The 17054-nt window shown below is 37.0% G+C and overlaps 1 protein-coding gene and 1 long non-coding RNA gene across 2 annotated transcripts in view; both read left to right on the top strand.

Annotated features, from left to right (window-relative positions):
* The first annotated feature begins 32 nt into the window (after positions 1–32).
* Positions 33–2984, top strand: LOC125279543. The gene is made up of 4 exons (XR_007187402.1): positions 33–352; positions 2113–2144; positions 2253–2322; positions 2585–2984. It is a non-coding gene; the product is annotated as an uncharacterized LOC125279543 (long non-coding RNA).
* A 3332-nt stretch (positions 2985–6316) lies between these two features.
* Positions 6317–17054, top strand: part of asic1a (acid-sensing (proton-gated) ion channel 1a) — a 28225-nt gene continuing 17487 nt past the window's right edge. The window contains exons 1-3 of the mRNA XM_048210631.1: positions 6317–6560; positions 9279–9693; positions 14042–14237. Coding sequence (XP_048066588.1) covers positions 9317–9693; positions 14042–14237 — 573 coding nt within the window. The 5' untranslated portion in view covers positions 6317–6560; positions 9279–9316. The remainder of the gene's footprint in view (positions 6561–9278; positions 9694–14041; positions 14238–17054) is intronic.

The following is a 17054-nucleotide window of genomic DNA, read 5'->3' as shown; positions in this document are numbered from 1 at the left end:
AGTTTCACATTGGAATATTAATATTTCAAAATTAGGAATTCTATCCGTGTTAAAAAGGCTGTGTGAGCGAACTATCTATCTGTGTTCAGCAAAATAAAAGGATTAACTGTACAAAAGATTCATACGCACACATGATTCCACCTGAGCTCAGCAGAGGCCCATGACAGGACAGTGCAGAGGCACAGCTGACGGGGCTCTTTGCTTGTTCCTGACGCTCTTTCCCGAAGGGGCCCTGTACATGGAGTCATTCAGTGGCCGGGGCCATAAATGAGGGCCGCGCCAGCGCTCAGCACTGCTTATTCTAAAAGGACGCAAGGACCTTGGAGCGCAGCCAAAATGCCTGGAACAAAAGGTAGATATTGAAGCAAAGATTCAATGTTAAGATTTCATGTGATTTGTAACATGCAAAACTGTGATGAAATAATTCCATATTCTAAATATGCTGTGTTAAAAACAACACAAGTTGGGTTGAAAATGGACAAACTCAGTGTTTCGGTTAAATGTTTGCTTAACGTGCTATAGGCAATTTAATTTAACCCAACTATTGTTTAAAAATGACCATATGGCTGGCTTAAAATGAACCTAAAATAGGTTGGAAATTAAAAATCAGACACATAATTACTAGATGCAACAATAATTATCAAAAGGTGAACATTACACTCTAAAAATGCTGGGTTAAAAACAACCCAAGTTTGGTTAAAAAATGGACAAACCCACCAAATGTGTTGTTTTGACCCGGTGGTTGGGTTAAATGTTTGCTAAACTACCTGGGTAGTTTTATTTTAACCCAGCATTTTTTTTAGAGTGTGTTAATAAGCAATTTAATTAATGTTTACTGTTGAATTATTATTCATTAAACTAATTACAAAAATGTTAATTTCCAACACATTTTGGGTTCATTTTAAGCAAGCAACAGAGTAATTTGCTAAAATGCCTGGAACAAAAGGTAGAAATTGAAGCAAAGATTCAATGTTAAGATTTCATGTGATTTGTAACATGCAAAACTGTGATGAAATAATTCCACATTCTAAGTATGCTGGGTTAAAAACAACACAAGTTGGGTTGAAAATGGACAAACTCAGTGTTTCGGTTAAATGTTTGCTTAACGTGCTATAGGCAATTTAATTTAACCCAACTATTGTTTAAAAATGACTATATGGCTGGCTTAAAATGAACCCAAAATAGGTTGGAAATTAAAAATCAGACACATAATTACTAGATGCAACAATAATTATCAAAAGGTGAACATTACACTCTAAAAATGCTGGGTTAAAAACAACCCAAGTTTGGTTAAAAAATGGACAAACCCACCAAATGTGTTGTTTTGACCCGGTGGTTGGGTTAAATGTTTGTCAAACTAGCTGGGTAGTTTTATTTTAACCCAGCAATTTTTAGAGTGTGTTAATAAGCAATTTAATTAATGTTTACTGTTGAATTATTATTCATTAAACTAATTACAAAAATGTTAATTTCCAACATATTTTGGGTTCATTTTAAGCAAGCAACAGAGTAATTTTTAAACAAGTTGAGTTAAATAAAACTATACCCAGCAGGTTGGACAAACATTTAACACAACCGCTGGGTTAAAACAACCCAATCGCTGCACTACAAACCCTTACACTCAAAATAATGAATTGGTTTGAATAAAACTTAAATTAAACAAATTAGTTCAGTCAATTTAACTTTTATGAGTATTAAGCACTATTTTTTTCCTTTCAAGTTCACAGAACTGATATATTTTAAGTAAATTGAACTGTTTCATTGTTTTGAGTTTTGTGAACTTATTTCTTTTGATTTAGACGAACTTAAGTTTAACTGAAACTGGGCTGGGATTTCTATTTCCCAGCATGCTTTGCTCATGGCACTCGAAAGGGAGAGTAAATGCTAAAATGAATTTTTATATAATGTTTCCCATGATTCCACCTGATTGCCTTCGAGTTTTGCCAGCTTATTCGGGTTTACAGTGTAGGTTTGTCCATTTTCAACCCAACTTGGGTTGTTTTTAACCCTTTAATTTTGACTTTTATAAACTCAAAATCCGTATAGCAAAAAACACTATGGCAGTAAACTAAACCAAGCATGCAAAAAGTAACGTCCTGAATGTTTTAACAGGTAACAAGACGGATAAGAAATCCACCACCAAGGTAAAAACTGCCGACCCATTGCACATATTGGAAAGTTACACATGCATAATTAATCTTTAATTGCTTCCTTGAGATTGACTTTCGATTTTTTTATTTGTCTTCCTGTAGCAACCTCAGAGTCCTAAGGAGCAGCCGAAGAAAGCTGATCAGAAAGGAGATGACGCCAAAAAGCAAGGAGGTAAATATTGATAATGTGCGGATGTGCATGAAATACAAAACACTTCTATAACTAATATTGCACAGCAAAATATCTAAATGATCTAAATCAAATACAAATTTCAATCAATATTCAGTGTGTGCGAGAAACACTATACAACATCATGACACAAATGCAAGAGAAGATTGCACATTTCTATCTTGCTCTCAGGGACAATTGGGTTTTATTACATTTGCTGTATGTTTCCAGTCAAGCTATCTGTCATTGTGTCTTCCCCTCGCAGGACAGCCGAAGGGAGAGAAGCAATAATTTCCAGGCCTTCGTGAAGCTGGCTCTGGAGACTCTCCTGGGCTCTTGTCGACGCAAGCATGAGGGCCCCCGCGGTAGGCAGGGCTGAGATTTGCTCCTCCCACCATCCAGCCAATCAACAGCATCCATCTGACTATCGCTAGACAGAGCTTGGCCTAAGCCTCCATCATCTGTCCCTTCTGTACCTTCTCACACGGGTCTCAGGTCTGAATAACGCCGCTGATTTGCTCATTGGAAGTCGGGCTAATATCCCACGATACCAGAGACTCTGTGACCCCGCCCTCATCTGCTCACATTTGACTCCGCCCGTGTCATAGTTCTCAACTGTGCTGTACATAAATGAAAATAAACATAATTTCATACACTTGCCATAATTTGGAATTTTGACTCATTTTTAAATCAAACTGTTGATTATATATGCACCAATGCTTCAATTATTTAAAGGTGCCCTAGAATGTTTTTTTACAAGATGTAATATAAGTCTAAGGTGTCCCCTGAATGTGTCTGTGAAGTTTCAGCTCAAAATACCGAATAGATTTTTTTTTAATTAATTTTTTTAACTGCCTATTTTGGGGCATCATTAAATATGTGCTGATTCAGGCTGCGGCCCCTTTAAATCCTCGAGCTCCCCTCCCCCGAGCTTGCGACTATAAAACAGTGCATAAACAAAGTTCATACAGCTAATATAACCCTCAAATGGATCTTTACAAAATGTTCGTCATGCATGCTGCATGCATGGATCGGATCATGTGAGTATAGTATTTATTTGGATGTTTACATTTGATTCTGAATGAGTTTGAGGCTGTGTCTTGTGGCTAAAGCTAACATTACACACTGTTGGAGAGATTTATAAAGAATGAAGATGTGTTTGTGCATTATACAGACTGCAAGTGTTTCAAAATGAAAATAGTGACGGCTCCGTGAATATAGCAATAAACGATAGTAACTAACCACATTTAACAGTACATTAGCAACATGCTAACAAAACATTTAGAAAGACAATTTACAAATATCACTACAAATATCATGGATCATGGATCATGGATCATGTCAGTTATTATTGCTCCATCTGCCATTTTTCTCTATTGTCCTTGCTTGCTTACCTAGTCTGATGATTCAGCTGTGCACAGATCCAGACGTTAATACTGGCTGCCCTTGTCTAATGCCTTGAACATTGGTCAATTTTCAATTCTAGGGCACCTTTAAAGGGACAGTTCACCATAAATGAAAATTATCCCATGATTTACTCACCCTCAAGCCATCCTAGGTGTATATGACTATCATCTTTCAGTCGAACACAATTGGAGATACATTTAAAAATATCCTGGCTCTTCCAAGCTTTATAATGGTAATGAATGCAGGGCGAGATTTTGAAGCCCAAAAAAGCTCATCCATTCATCATAAAAATAATCCATACAGCTCCAGGAATTAATAAAGCTAGTTATTATTGTTTATAAAGTTTTAAATATGGATATTTTACAAAAACCCATCGCTTCGCTTCAGAAGGCCTTTATTAAACCCCTGGAGCCATATGGATTATTTAGGGATGGATGTGCTTTTTTAGGCTTCAAAATCTTGAGCCCTATTCACTACCATTATAAAGCTTGGAAAGCCAGAATATATTTTTTAAATATATCTCAGATTTTGTTCGTCTGAAAGAAGATGGCTTGAGGATGAGTAAATTATGGGATAATTTTCATTTTTTGGGTGAACTATCCCTTTAATAAAAATAGTAGTAATATTATGAAATATTATTACAATTTAAACTAACTGTTTTCTATTTTAATATGTTTAAAAATGTAATTTATTCCTGTGATCAAAGCTGAATTTTCAGCATCATTACTCCAGTCTTCATTGTCACATGATCCTTCAGAAATCATTCTAATATGATGATTTGCTGCTCAAGAAATATTTTTTTATTATTATCAATGTTAAAACAATTGTGCTGATTAATATTTTTGTGGAAAACATATTTTAGGATTCTTAAATAAATAGAAAGTTCAAAAGAACAGCATTTATTTGAAATATAAATATTTTGTAACATTATTCATTAAGGATGGACCAATACGAAAATTTTGGCCAATACCAATAACCGATAATTCTTTATATTTGAAAGCCGATAACCGATATATTGGCCGATAAATCTAAATTAAATTAAATTTTTGAGAGCCTGATTACAAAAACAGTTTCATCATTAAAAGTCAATTCTAGTGTTCTCATTATAATATTATGTAGCTTATATGACAGACTTGAGCTTATCATGGTGTGCTTAACTGTATTTTCCTTTTTGAAGTGATTTCAATCATATTTCAAGCAATTCAAAACCATCATGGCAGACAGTGCACATCTGAAGTGTCTCAACTGAAGGAAATAATCCATTATTTATTGGCTTTAATATATCGGCCAAATTTTCTTATCAGGCTGATAACAAAAACATTAAAAATGTACATATATCGGCCGATACCGATATTGTGGCCGATATATCATCCATCCCTATTATTAATGTCAGTTTTGTTCAATTTAATGCATCCTTGCATATATCCATGAAAGACAGAGAGAATTACAAAAGATGTTTTTCTTTATAATAACATGCACACTAATTAATCATTTGCAACAAGACCAGAAGCATGTACTAAAACCCTAAATAGGTTAAATTGTGATTTTATGCTGATGTTTGACATTTATTTAGTCAAACAGTCCCAATTCCTCATGCAATCCATTTTATAGCTATATAATTCTATAATAAGAAGATGTTATCAGGGGAGCACAGCTATTGCTCTGAAGTACAATCACATAAAAGAAATCCATTTTGCCTGTAGCGGAACCAAAGTCTGGCCAAGTAAACAAGTGTGTAGTGTAACCATGCATTAGAAACAGTAAAAGCATGTAATGTTAAGCTGAGACAGCAAAACTATAGGATGCATTTGTGCCTGAGAAAGGAAGTGCATTATTCTTCTAACTAGAGTAGGGTTCTGTAAATAAAGCATATTATATTTTATAGGATGTCAGAAAACAGAATGTCATTCTTTCTCTTGACTTAACCACATCGGACAGATTGTGAGTGTGAGTGTGATCACATATGCAGAGCCATATGAGCCATAAACCTGTCAGAGTGATGTGGACATTTCTCTACTGATGCACTTTAAAAAAAATGCCATTTATATTTAATTACAAGTACTGAATATTTACTTACAGTAAAGCTATCATATGTGGCCATTTAAACAGATGTCATGCAATGGATCAGTATAAACCCGTATATACTGGTTTATGGTTTGAGGGTTATTTTCAGGATAAAACTCATTTTGAGAGAGAACAGATATATGATATAAGAGTATATATAATATAATATAATATAATATAATATAATATAATATAATATAATATAATATAATATTATTGATAGATTTTATGTTGGTCTCAGCATGGAAGGAAAGTGGACAGAGGGTCTTTTGTCCTCTTTTGAAGCTATTCTATATTATAACATAATAATATTAGCATCTGAGAAAATCACTGCATCATACAGTTCTGTATTTTATATGGATATCATGTAAAAACTATGATATTGTCATAGCAAAGCAGCACTTGTTCCGAAGACCTAGCATACCCCACTGTACATGTCCAAAAAATACATGTTTTCTTATAGTACTATCTATGGAGTCATAATTTTCGGGGGTCACGCCCACAAAACTCACTCCCACCCACTCTCTTCTCTCTCGCGCACACACACGCACACACACTCACGATCCTTGGCTTCAGCCATTAGAGCATCAGAATCGTCACACGAGAGGGATCCATCCAGCGCGCGCGGACCATCATTTCATCACAGATATGGGTTTCCATCGGTCTGTCGGATGGACGACTGGATCGGCTGATTTCTACATGAACACCGGAGAAATGTTCGGATAACTGGCGTCTGTTTTCATGTCCAGCATCTTTCTGAAGTGCTTCAGGTAAACGCTACAAGTGACGCTACTGTTCCGATCACTGTCGCTTCCTTTGATGGTCTGTTGGGTTCTGTTGAGTGATACAGTGTAACAGAAACGAATCGTGATTTGGCGCGTTTCACCTCAGATTGCGTTTTGATGACAAGGTGGATCTCACGAAAACATGTTCGAGTCACATTTCACCCCAAAAAAGAACATGTTTTTGTAGCATTAATATTTTTGAGTTGTGACACTATTTTAATGATAATTAAGCACATTTCACACTTCTTTTTTTTTTTAACATAAATGTTTTGCTTTTGAGTTTTAATTCTTATTGATGATTCTGTGAGAACTATTTTAGCTTTACTAATTAAACATAAATTAAATAATTTATGCGTAGGCATATTTTACCAATTATATTATATATGTCTATACATTTTTTTGAATTGTTAATATTAATGCTTGCTTAATTGTCAAGCATATCATGCCACAAATGAATGCAAAAAGAAGAATTTTATGTTCTTTGTTTAAGAAAAATACTGTTCTTTTGATAGTGGGAAATGTGTCATTTTGACTTTGAGTTTTTCTTGTCAGCTGGTTGGTAGACTATAATTAAACACTATTGGGAACTTGGCGTGGGCAGAAATTGCCCTCTACATGCTCTCTCTGTGTCTGAACTATGGGTACAGAGAAGGAGCAGAGATCTATGAGTGTTGCATTGATGTACAAAGAAAGTCTTATAGGCCTACTTAAAAATAGCCTACTATAATAGTATAAGAAAATGTAAGAAAATGTAGTGATTTCATGGATATAGATCACCTATAGACTTTCAGTTACCAGCCCAGCATAAAGTCGGCAGATAGGTGCAAAAGTCTTTCCCGACGTTACGTTTATCCAAGTGAAACAGTGTTGCCAGGTTTTCACAACAAAAATCGAACTAACCCGAAACTAGCCGGGGGCCCTCCAGTTAAAATTGCCTACCAGGGGTAAAATTCGCGTTTTTATCGGGGTTCCCCTAGTAAAATTCACATTCCAGGGGCTAAATATCATGTTATTTGGGGTCAATTCAACCCACAGACATAAAAAACAACCCACAGCAAACGTGTTATTTAAAGCAAAGAATTAGAAATGAATGGGAGAAACTGCAACACGCAAAATGGCGAAATACATCCCGCCTTCTAAGTAAAAGAGCCAATCGCTGATTGATAAAGTCATTACGTCACTGCAGCTGCCATAAGAATCTCCAGTTTCCATAGAAACCTGAGACTTGCGTTTAGGATTGCACATGCGCATTGGCTTGTCTAGTTTGAAAATAGGCTTTTTAACGCTATTTGAGTATAAGAAACAGCATTTATGGGACAGTTTATGTCTGATTTTGTCGCTGATTTGAAATATGTGACCACAAAACCAGTAATAAGGGTCAATTTTTTTGATGATTTATTTTGAGATTTATACATCAACTGGACAATATTTGGCCGAGATACAACTATTTGAAAATCTGGAGGGTTCAAAAAAGTAAAAATATTGAGAAAATCACCTTTAAAGTTGTCCAAATGAAGTCCTTAGCAACGCATATCCATTTTTGATATATTTACGGTAGGAAATTTACAAAATATCTTAATGGAACGTGATCTTTACTTAATATCCTAATGATTTTTGGCATAAAAGAAAAATTGATAATTTTGAACCATACAATGTAATATTGGCTATTGCTACAAATATACCTGTGCAACGTACGACTGGTTTTGTGGTCCAGGCTCACATATGTTACTTAATTGTGAGTTCACCAAGCAGTATTTGACATTTAAGGATTCCCCCATTCAAATAGATAGGACTTGAGAAATGCGTTGCAAATATGGCCGCCAAGTGAACAGACTTTTCTTGAAAGGGACTTAAAGGTGCTAAAGAGGATGTTTTGTTTTATACATTTTTGCAATATTACTTGAAACTGTCTTTACTAACTGATAAAAGACTATTTATTAGGTGCACTGAAAGGAATAATATTAATATACATCATCTGTGCACGAGGTAGGGCCTTAAAAACATCAGCCAATCGTTTACGCGATGATCGCGTAAACGATTGGCCCTCTGGCTTGTCAATCACTGCCATTACGTTACTTGTGAAAGACGTGCGCAGATTGGCCCTCTAGCTTGTCAATCACTGCCATGACGTTCCTTGTGCGAGACGTGCGCGGCTGCACGCTCCAGTAACTTTCCACACTCCACAGGCGCCGCATGCAATGTTTTTGTCAGGAGACAGGAGTAACAACTGCAGATTATGAGTTACCTGCGGTGAGTCAGACATAATGAATCCACTAACACGACACAGCGAATGCCGGTGGTAAACACTCGTGTTCCAATACTCGTGCACGAGTTTTGTGAGGCGTTCCCTCGAAATGAGCTGTGAAGGAGGGGGGTTGTTCTTACGCATGCGCTCATTTCAAAAACTCACTAACAGTCTTTGGTTTCTCAGTCGACGAAAAGATCCTCTTTAGCACCTTTAAAGTAGCCTAATTCCGCGGGAAAACCATGGACGTGGCAACACTGAAGTGAAACAGCTTCTCAAACAAGAAAAAATGTAGGGCGGGACTTGATTTTGTCCATGGGGAATTGATTGGATGGTTGTGGTTTGCTAATGGTTCATGGTAAAAAAAAAGAAGACTTTTCTGCTTTTCTGTATGATGACTCATTTATAGTCAGAGGAGCTATGGAAATAAAACTGTCTTTCTGTATTTAATGTCACAGGGAGAGTTTCACAGCTTTTGCAGTGGAAGAACTGTGCAATGAAGACATCAATGATGGATCTTAAAGTGGAACCTATGGACATTGATTACGACCAGCCGCCTCCCCTCCAAGTGTTCGCTCACACCTCGACTCTACACGGCATCTCTCACATCTTCTCTTATGAGAAGATCACGGCCAAATGCTGCCTCTGGGTGGTGTTTTTCCTCAGCTCATTGACCTTCCTCATGTACGTCTGCGTCGACCGGATTCAGTTCTACCTGGAATACCCTCACGTCACCAAGCTCGACGAGATCACGACGCCCGTGATGGTCTTCCCCGCAGTGACGATTTGCAATCTCAACTCCATCCGCTTCAGCAGGATCACACGCAACGACCTGTACCATGCAGGGGAGTTGCTGGCGCTGCTGAACGCGAGGTTGGTTTAGTCGAGAGGCCGTGGTTAAGTTTTAATAATGAGCATGAGTCACTCGCTCAGTAGATTATGCGCTCATATTCCCCGCATGAACACACAAGCACATTGGAGGGTAAATGATTAGCGTGTTTTTATTGAACTTGAGGAGCGGAAATGAAAATGTAGAGCTCTGGGGAGTCCCTGATACTGAAGTTAGCTATATATTTCCGTCAGTCCTGCATCTCCATCTTGTCTTATGGAGTCCCTAAGTGCTTTTCTGGCAAATTGAAGGATGCAGTGTGATTATTGTTGCATTTTAATCAAGGAAAGTGAGCCGTAGACTGTGAAACATCAGATGGGATTGTTTTTTTTGGATTGTTGAGGTGCAACTCCAATATTAAAATATTTAAGTGAAATGAAATCTTTGGCTTTAGCGGCAAGATCTGCTTCCATCTGGCATCAGGAAGTCGTGATTTAGTTACTGCAGTGTTGTAACACCCAGCAGCTGTGATGTGATGTGATGTGGGTTTGAATTGGACTTCAGTCATGCCTGCTTCTGCATTTTAAGCGCTCAGACGCACACTGTCTCTCTTTCTCGTTTTTATTCTGTATTTGCTCCAGTGTGGCACTTTTCGACATGTTTACAGAGAATTAACCTTGACTATTTATCACCCTGAAAGGACAGATGAACAGAACATGCACAGCTTTGCTGCATCAAGGGCACAAAATAAATATTGACATTGTGCCATTATTAATCAAATTGAAATTCGATTGTGAGATTTTGAGTTACGCATGCCTTTATTTGTATTAGGTTTGGCACGGTAACTATTTTGTTTTTATTTATGTATTTATTTATTTTTACCACCCTATAATGGTAAAAATACACCAACTCCTCTTTTTTTAATCCCCATAAATCATAAGCAGTGTCTCAGAACAAGTGGATAAAAACAAGATGACAACTTAAGTTACAAACGTAATTAAACTAAACTATGTTCTATCTACATGCAGCATATATTCTCTGGCTCTGTAGGCATCATTGTCCGACTCCAGCTCGAACTGAACACCGCTACTGACAGTTTCTGACATTTTCAGTGCGTGAGATTGTCCTGTTTTGTTGTTGTCTGTATGTCAGAGTATGAGCTCTTGAAGCTCCGCCCTCTTCTTGAAAGGGGGCCTGGAGCAGCAGCTCATTTTGTGATGTCACAAAATGCCTAGGCCCCGCCCACAACAGCTTACGGATTCTGCCATTTTAGCATAGACCCCGCCCTGAGCGAGTTGTACACTGTCCGCCATTTTCCGACAGTGTACAAATAGTGGATAAAAGCAAGATGACAACATAAGTTATAACTGTAATTAAACTAAACTATATATATCTCAAAGCAGCATATATTCTCTGGCTCTGTTAGCATCATTGTCCGACTCCAGCTCAAACTGAACACCGCTACTGACAGTTTCTGGCATTTTCAGTGCGTGAGATTGTCCTGTTTTGTTGTTGTCTGTATGTCAGAGTATGAGCTCTTGAAGCTCTGCCCTCTTCTTGAAATGCCTAGGCCCCGCCCACAACTGCTGACGGACTCCATTTTAACATAGACCCCGCCCTGAGCGAGTTGTACACTGTCCACCATTTTCGGACAGTGTACAAATAGTGGATAAAAGCAAGATGACAACATAAGTTATAACTGTAATTAAACTAAACTATATATATATCTCAAAGCAGCATATATTCTCTGGCTCTGTTGGCAACATTGTGTGACTGACTTGAACTGAACACCACTACTGACACTTTCTGACATTTTCAGTGCGTGAGATTGTCCTGTTTTGTTGTTGTCGGTATGCCGAAGCATGAGCTCTTGAAGCTCAGCCCTCTTCTTGAGAAGGGGCTGGAAACAACAGCTCATTTGCATTTAAAAACGACAATTTTAATATGCTATAAAAATGATCTGTGGGGTATTTTGAGCTAAAACATCACATACACATTCCGGGGGCATCAAAGACTTACTTTACATCTTGTAAAAAGGAGCATAATAGGTCCCCTTTAAAGGTATGATAGATAATTTTTTTTATACTTTTTGTTATTCTGGTTGAAACTGTCTTCAAATCCTGATAGCAATCAATAATAGACGTGGTCTAAATATTAAAAAAAGTACCTATATCTTCTGTGGAAGTCTCAGGACCAAAAACTGTTCATCCAATCATTGCATTCGGTCCGATACAATGTCCTACCTGCCTGTCAACACATGTATTTCCATACCTCCACACACCTGCTCGCGCAGACGTCACATGTCATCGGCACATTCCGTAAGGCAGAGTTGTAGACAGATGTCAGTCACCGAGCGCCACAAACAAACAGCAGACATTCTTTTACAGTTCCTTCTGAACCAAAACAACGAGCTTTCACACCATGTCGTAACAGTAATTACAAGAAGGCATCCTGTGACGTTTCGGAGCTGTTTAAGTACTCAGACTTTGATTTATGCATTTCTATGTCAACACTATGAATTACATAGTGATATTTATATAGTTACATAGTGTATGAATTACATACATTATTATTGTAATGTTATGTGCTTTCAGACATGAGGTAGTTTAAGTTCATCTCTCGTGATGCTTTGCAGACTCTGCTGTACGCGTTCATGTGTTTTGGAGGAGGCGTGGCTTTGGAGACGCTCTGAAGGGAGGGTGGGATATTGTGCTTTCAAAGCTAGCTTACAGTGGCGTGAAAAAGTATGTGAACCCCTTGCAGAATCTGTGAAAATGAGATTTTAATAAAATAAGAGGGATAATAAAAAATGCATGTTATTTTTTGTTTAGTACTGTCCTGAGTAAGATATTTTACATAAAAGATGTTTGCATTTAGTTCACAAGACAAAACAATAGCTGAATTTATTAAAATAACCCCATTCATAAGTATGTGAACCATTGATTCTCAATACTGTGTGTGGTTACCTGATGATCCATGACTGTTTTTATGTTTTGTGATGGTTGTTCATGAGTCTCTTGTTTGTCCTGAGCAGTTAAACTGAGCTCTGTTCTTCAGAAAAATCCTCCAGATCCCGCATATTCATCAGTTTTCAAGCATTTTTGCATATTTGAACCCTTTCCAGCAGTGGCTGTATGATTTTGAGATTCATCTTTTCACACTGAAGACAATTGAGGGACTCAAACTCAACTATTAAAAAAGGTTCAAACATTCACTGATGCTCCAGAAGGAAACACGATGCATTAAGAGTCAGGGGGTGAAAACTTTTGAACAAGATGAAGATGTCACAATTTTTCTTATTTTGTTTAAATATCGTTGTTTTTCATTTAGTACTGCCCTTTGGAACCAACAGAAGATACTTGCATGTTTCCCGGCAGAAAAATTAAGTACAATTTACCTTGATATTTGAATTCAAAAGTTTTCACCCCCCGGCTCTTAATGCATCGTGTTTCCTTCTGGAGCATCCTTCTGGAGTTTCCTTCTTATCCCTCTTATTTTATTAAAATAATTCTCATTTTCACAGATTCTGCAAGGGGTTCACATACTTTTTCATGCCACTGTACTATTGCTTGCCTCTCTGAAATTGCCTACCCTACCTTTAACTATTTGAAAATTAGCTCATTGTTAATGCTATTAATGATTATAAGTAAATAACACTTTAAAACATTAGCATGTAGCCTTCAAATATTGTTCAGCTAAATAAACATTGCATTAAAAAAGTTAGTATTAAAGTGAAAATAATAAAAAAAAACACATTACAGATAAGTGGCAGGTCTATTGCACTTGCACTTTAAGACTTAAAGGGTTAGTTCACCCAAAAAATGAAAATTCTGTCATTAATTACTCACCCTCATGTCGTTCCAAACCTGCATGACTTTCATTCATCTTCTGAACACAAATGAAGATCTTTTTAATAAAATCTGAGCCAGTTCTGTACTCTCCATTGACAGCTACGCAACTACCACTTTGACACTTCAAAAAGTTCATAAAGAGATTGGTTTAGTCCAAATTTTCTGAAGAGACTCGATCGCTTTATATGATGAACATATTGAATTTAGGCTTTTATTCACATGTAAACATTGATCATGTGCTCAACAAACATGTCTGCTAAAGCACGGTGTAAAAAAAGAAACATTTGACGCTCTTCAAAGTGCACTATACAGATGGGAGCGTTTGAAAGCAGCGCCTCTTTTCAAAAAGACATGTTGAAAAATTTCTTCATGTCCATTCAATAAAAGTCAATGTGCTACAATCTTGTTTTGGACCCCATTGACTTTCACTGTATGAACAAAAACAAAGGGAAATTGAAATGGTCGTCCAACGGCATCACTGCAGTAAACCCTATTTGGAACCTTTATTTTTTGCTATTTTTGTGTCTGTCCGTCTCTATAGACATGAGATTCGGGACGCTCACCTGGTTGAAGAAAGCGTGATGGAGGTTCTCAAGAGCAAAGCAGACTTTCGCCTCTTCAAGCCACGACACTTCAACATGTGGGAGTTCTATAATAGAACAGGACACGACATTAAAGACATGCTGCTGTCCTGCCAGTTCAGAGGCTCACCGTGCCGACCCGAAGACTTCAGCGTGGTGAGACTCTCTAGGGATGCACAGTGATAGATTTCTTTGAGCTCCTTTAGCTTCAAGCCCCATACTGCAGCCCTGGTGTATTTATTTGATGCGAATCTCTCCGGTGAACTGAGAGAGCTGGAGGCTTTTTCTAGGTTTCATCCAAATGCTGGGGTGTGATATTTGACAGTCCAATCATTTACGCTGCTGGAATGAAGTTTGTAGTTCTCGAGATTTCCCAGGGTTCACATTGGGCTGTTGAGTTGTTTTATGGCTTTCATTTCACAAGACTAACAAAACGTACCGAAAAATACCCATTTTTTTAACGTATCCGGTAACATGCTAAAGCCAGGGCTTAACTATAAGGATGGCGTGAGGCTAGTGTGAGAGATGTTTGAGCCAGAACTGTCAATTCAGTGGAGTTTGTGTGCATGTAGAGCGGCTGTTGTGTGAGCGAGGGGGCGTACACTCAGGAAATGCATTCAAAAACATTATAGTGGTTTAATTTATACATTACGGTTCACTCACTTGGGGTCGGTTAAATTTTTAATTGGTTATAAAAGGGTCTCTTATGCTCACTGCAGCTCTTATGCTGCATTTATTTGATACAGTAAAACAGTGATATTGTGAAATTTTAATATACTTTTAAATAACTGTTTAAATTTTAAATATATTTTCAAATGTAATTTATTCCTGTGATAAAAGCTGAATTTTCTGCATCATTACTCCAGTCTTCAGTGTCACATGATCCTTCAGAAATCATTCTAATATGATGATTTGCAGCTCAAGAAACATTTCTGATTATGTCGAAAACAGTTGTGCAGCTTCATATTTTTGTAGCAACTGTGATGAATATAAAGTTCAATATATAATTTATTTGAAATGGAAATCTTGTGAAATTATAAATGCCTTCTTTCACTTTTGATCAATTTAATGCATTCCTGCTGAATAAAATTAAAATCTTACCCTAAACCTTTGAACAGTATAGTGTAGCTATGATTTGCAGATAATAAAACCTTGTTAAAGTTAGTTGTTGTAAACTGGTCGTCTTCAAGAAATCTTAATTTACTTTGTAAATTTACTTTGTAAAGCTGTACTACAGAAATCTGTATTTCTATTGCCATCTGTGGTTGAAACTATGGAAGCTTGTTTCTGCCACTGAATGAAAAATAAAAAAGGTATAATTTGCGACTTTTTATCTCGCAATTCTGACTTTTTTTCTCAGAATTGCATGATATAAACTCGCAATTGAAAGTTATAAAGTAAGAATTGTGAGATATCAAGTCAGAATTGTGAGATATAAAGTCAGAATTGTGAGATATAAGTCAGAATTGAGTTATAAAGTCAGAATTGTGAGATATAAAGTCAGAATTGTGAGATATAAAGTCAGAATTGTGAGATATAAAGTCAGAATTGAGTTATAAAGTCAGAATTGCGAGATATAAACTTGTAATTATGAGAAAAGAAGCCAGAATTGTGAGATATAAAGTCAGAATTGTGAGTTATAAATTCAGAATTGCGAGTTATAAAGTCACAATTGAGTTATAAAGTCAGAATTATGAGATATAAACTTGTAATTATGAGAAAAGAAGTCAGAATTGTGAGATAAAAAGTCGCAATTACCTTTTTTTTAATTTAGTGGCGGAAACAAGCTTCCATATGAAACAAACTATTTGCAGAATTTTTTTCCTCTTCAAATGAATTTGATGGTTTGGGGCATATATCTGAAAAATATGTCATTTAAGGCAAGTAGCTCATCCATCAAAATAGTAGCTGAACCTTATTTTCTTTGCATAAAGACAATATGTAAACGTCCAAAATATATTTTCATTATTGAGTGGATTGGTGTCAGGCAAGAACACGGTTTTGTTCATCTTTGCCCAAAATCATCTGTAGTGGCAGTGCAGCTTTAAAAAAGATGAAAAATGAGACGGTTTGACAGGGCAAAGTGCATTTATGTATGTGGCAGACACTTTTGTCAGAAACAAATTAAAGTGCATACAAGGAGTACATTTTATCTGTGAGGTGTTTTCTGGGTTTCGTGGTCATTCATTACCATGGTATATATATATATATATATATATATATATATATCAATGTACCATGGTAGTACCGTCTGAAACCACTGCTGTGGTACTATTTTTGTATGACTCAGACCTAAATTTTTAACTGTAAGCGATGAGAGCAGATGTGAGCAGCAGCTCATTACTGAAAATGAGCACTGGAGCAAGAGTTCACACTATGGCACTATGAGGACTATGGTGCTGAAAAGGTTGCTTCGGTGATGTAACCATGTTTCTCTCCAAGTTTCCATGGCGACATGTGGAACTGACTCCTCCATCCCCGTCTGAAGCATCGGAAGTCTTTTGTGTGGCGTGTTGGTGATAATGCCCTACTTACCCAAATGCCAACATGAGCATATTGTACAGGGATTTTTCCCTCTATAAATATAAATGCTTGTATAACAGCATTAGCAGTCCCCTGATGAGCAAAGAGTCTCCCAAAAAACCTCTGCATGTTTCTTATTCCCCGGTGATTTTAGCACACCTTCATTTCATCAGGCTTTTGAAGAAAAGCTCGCAATCCCGTTTGCTCCAGGCTGCTTTAAACTCCCACAGCAGGTTCAAAATATCCAGCAGCCTTTAAAATAGGTCAGTGTTAAATATTAGATTTGGTGTGATGTGTGAGAGAGCGTCTGGGATGTTCTATTCTTTATCTCTGTCTTTAGTGACTCAGTGCTTTGGGAAAAAATAGCCCAGTGCACCAGACTTTTTGTAATTGTTAATGGAGTTCGAGGGATGGCTCTCCTCGGTCTATCTTCACGGCCAGCCGGCTCTT

Source organism: Megalobrama amblycephala, linkage group LG12, assembly GCF_018812025.1.
Source record: "Megalobrama amblycephala isolate DHTTF-2021 linkage group LG12, ASM1881202v1, whole genome shotgun sequence".
In the NCBI taxonomy this organism is placed as follows: Eukaryota; Metazoa; Chordata; class Actinopteri; order Cypriniformes; family Xenocyprididae; genus Megalobrama; species Megalobrama amblycephala.
The sequence above is the reverse complement of the archived record's forward strand: the minus strand, read 5'-3'. Positions and strand labels throughout refer to the sequence as shown.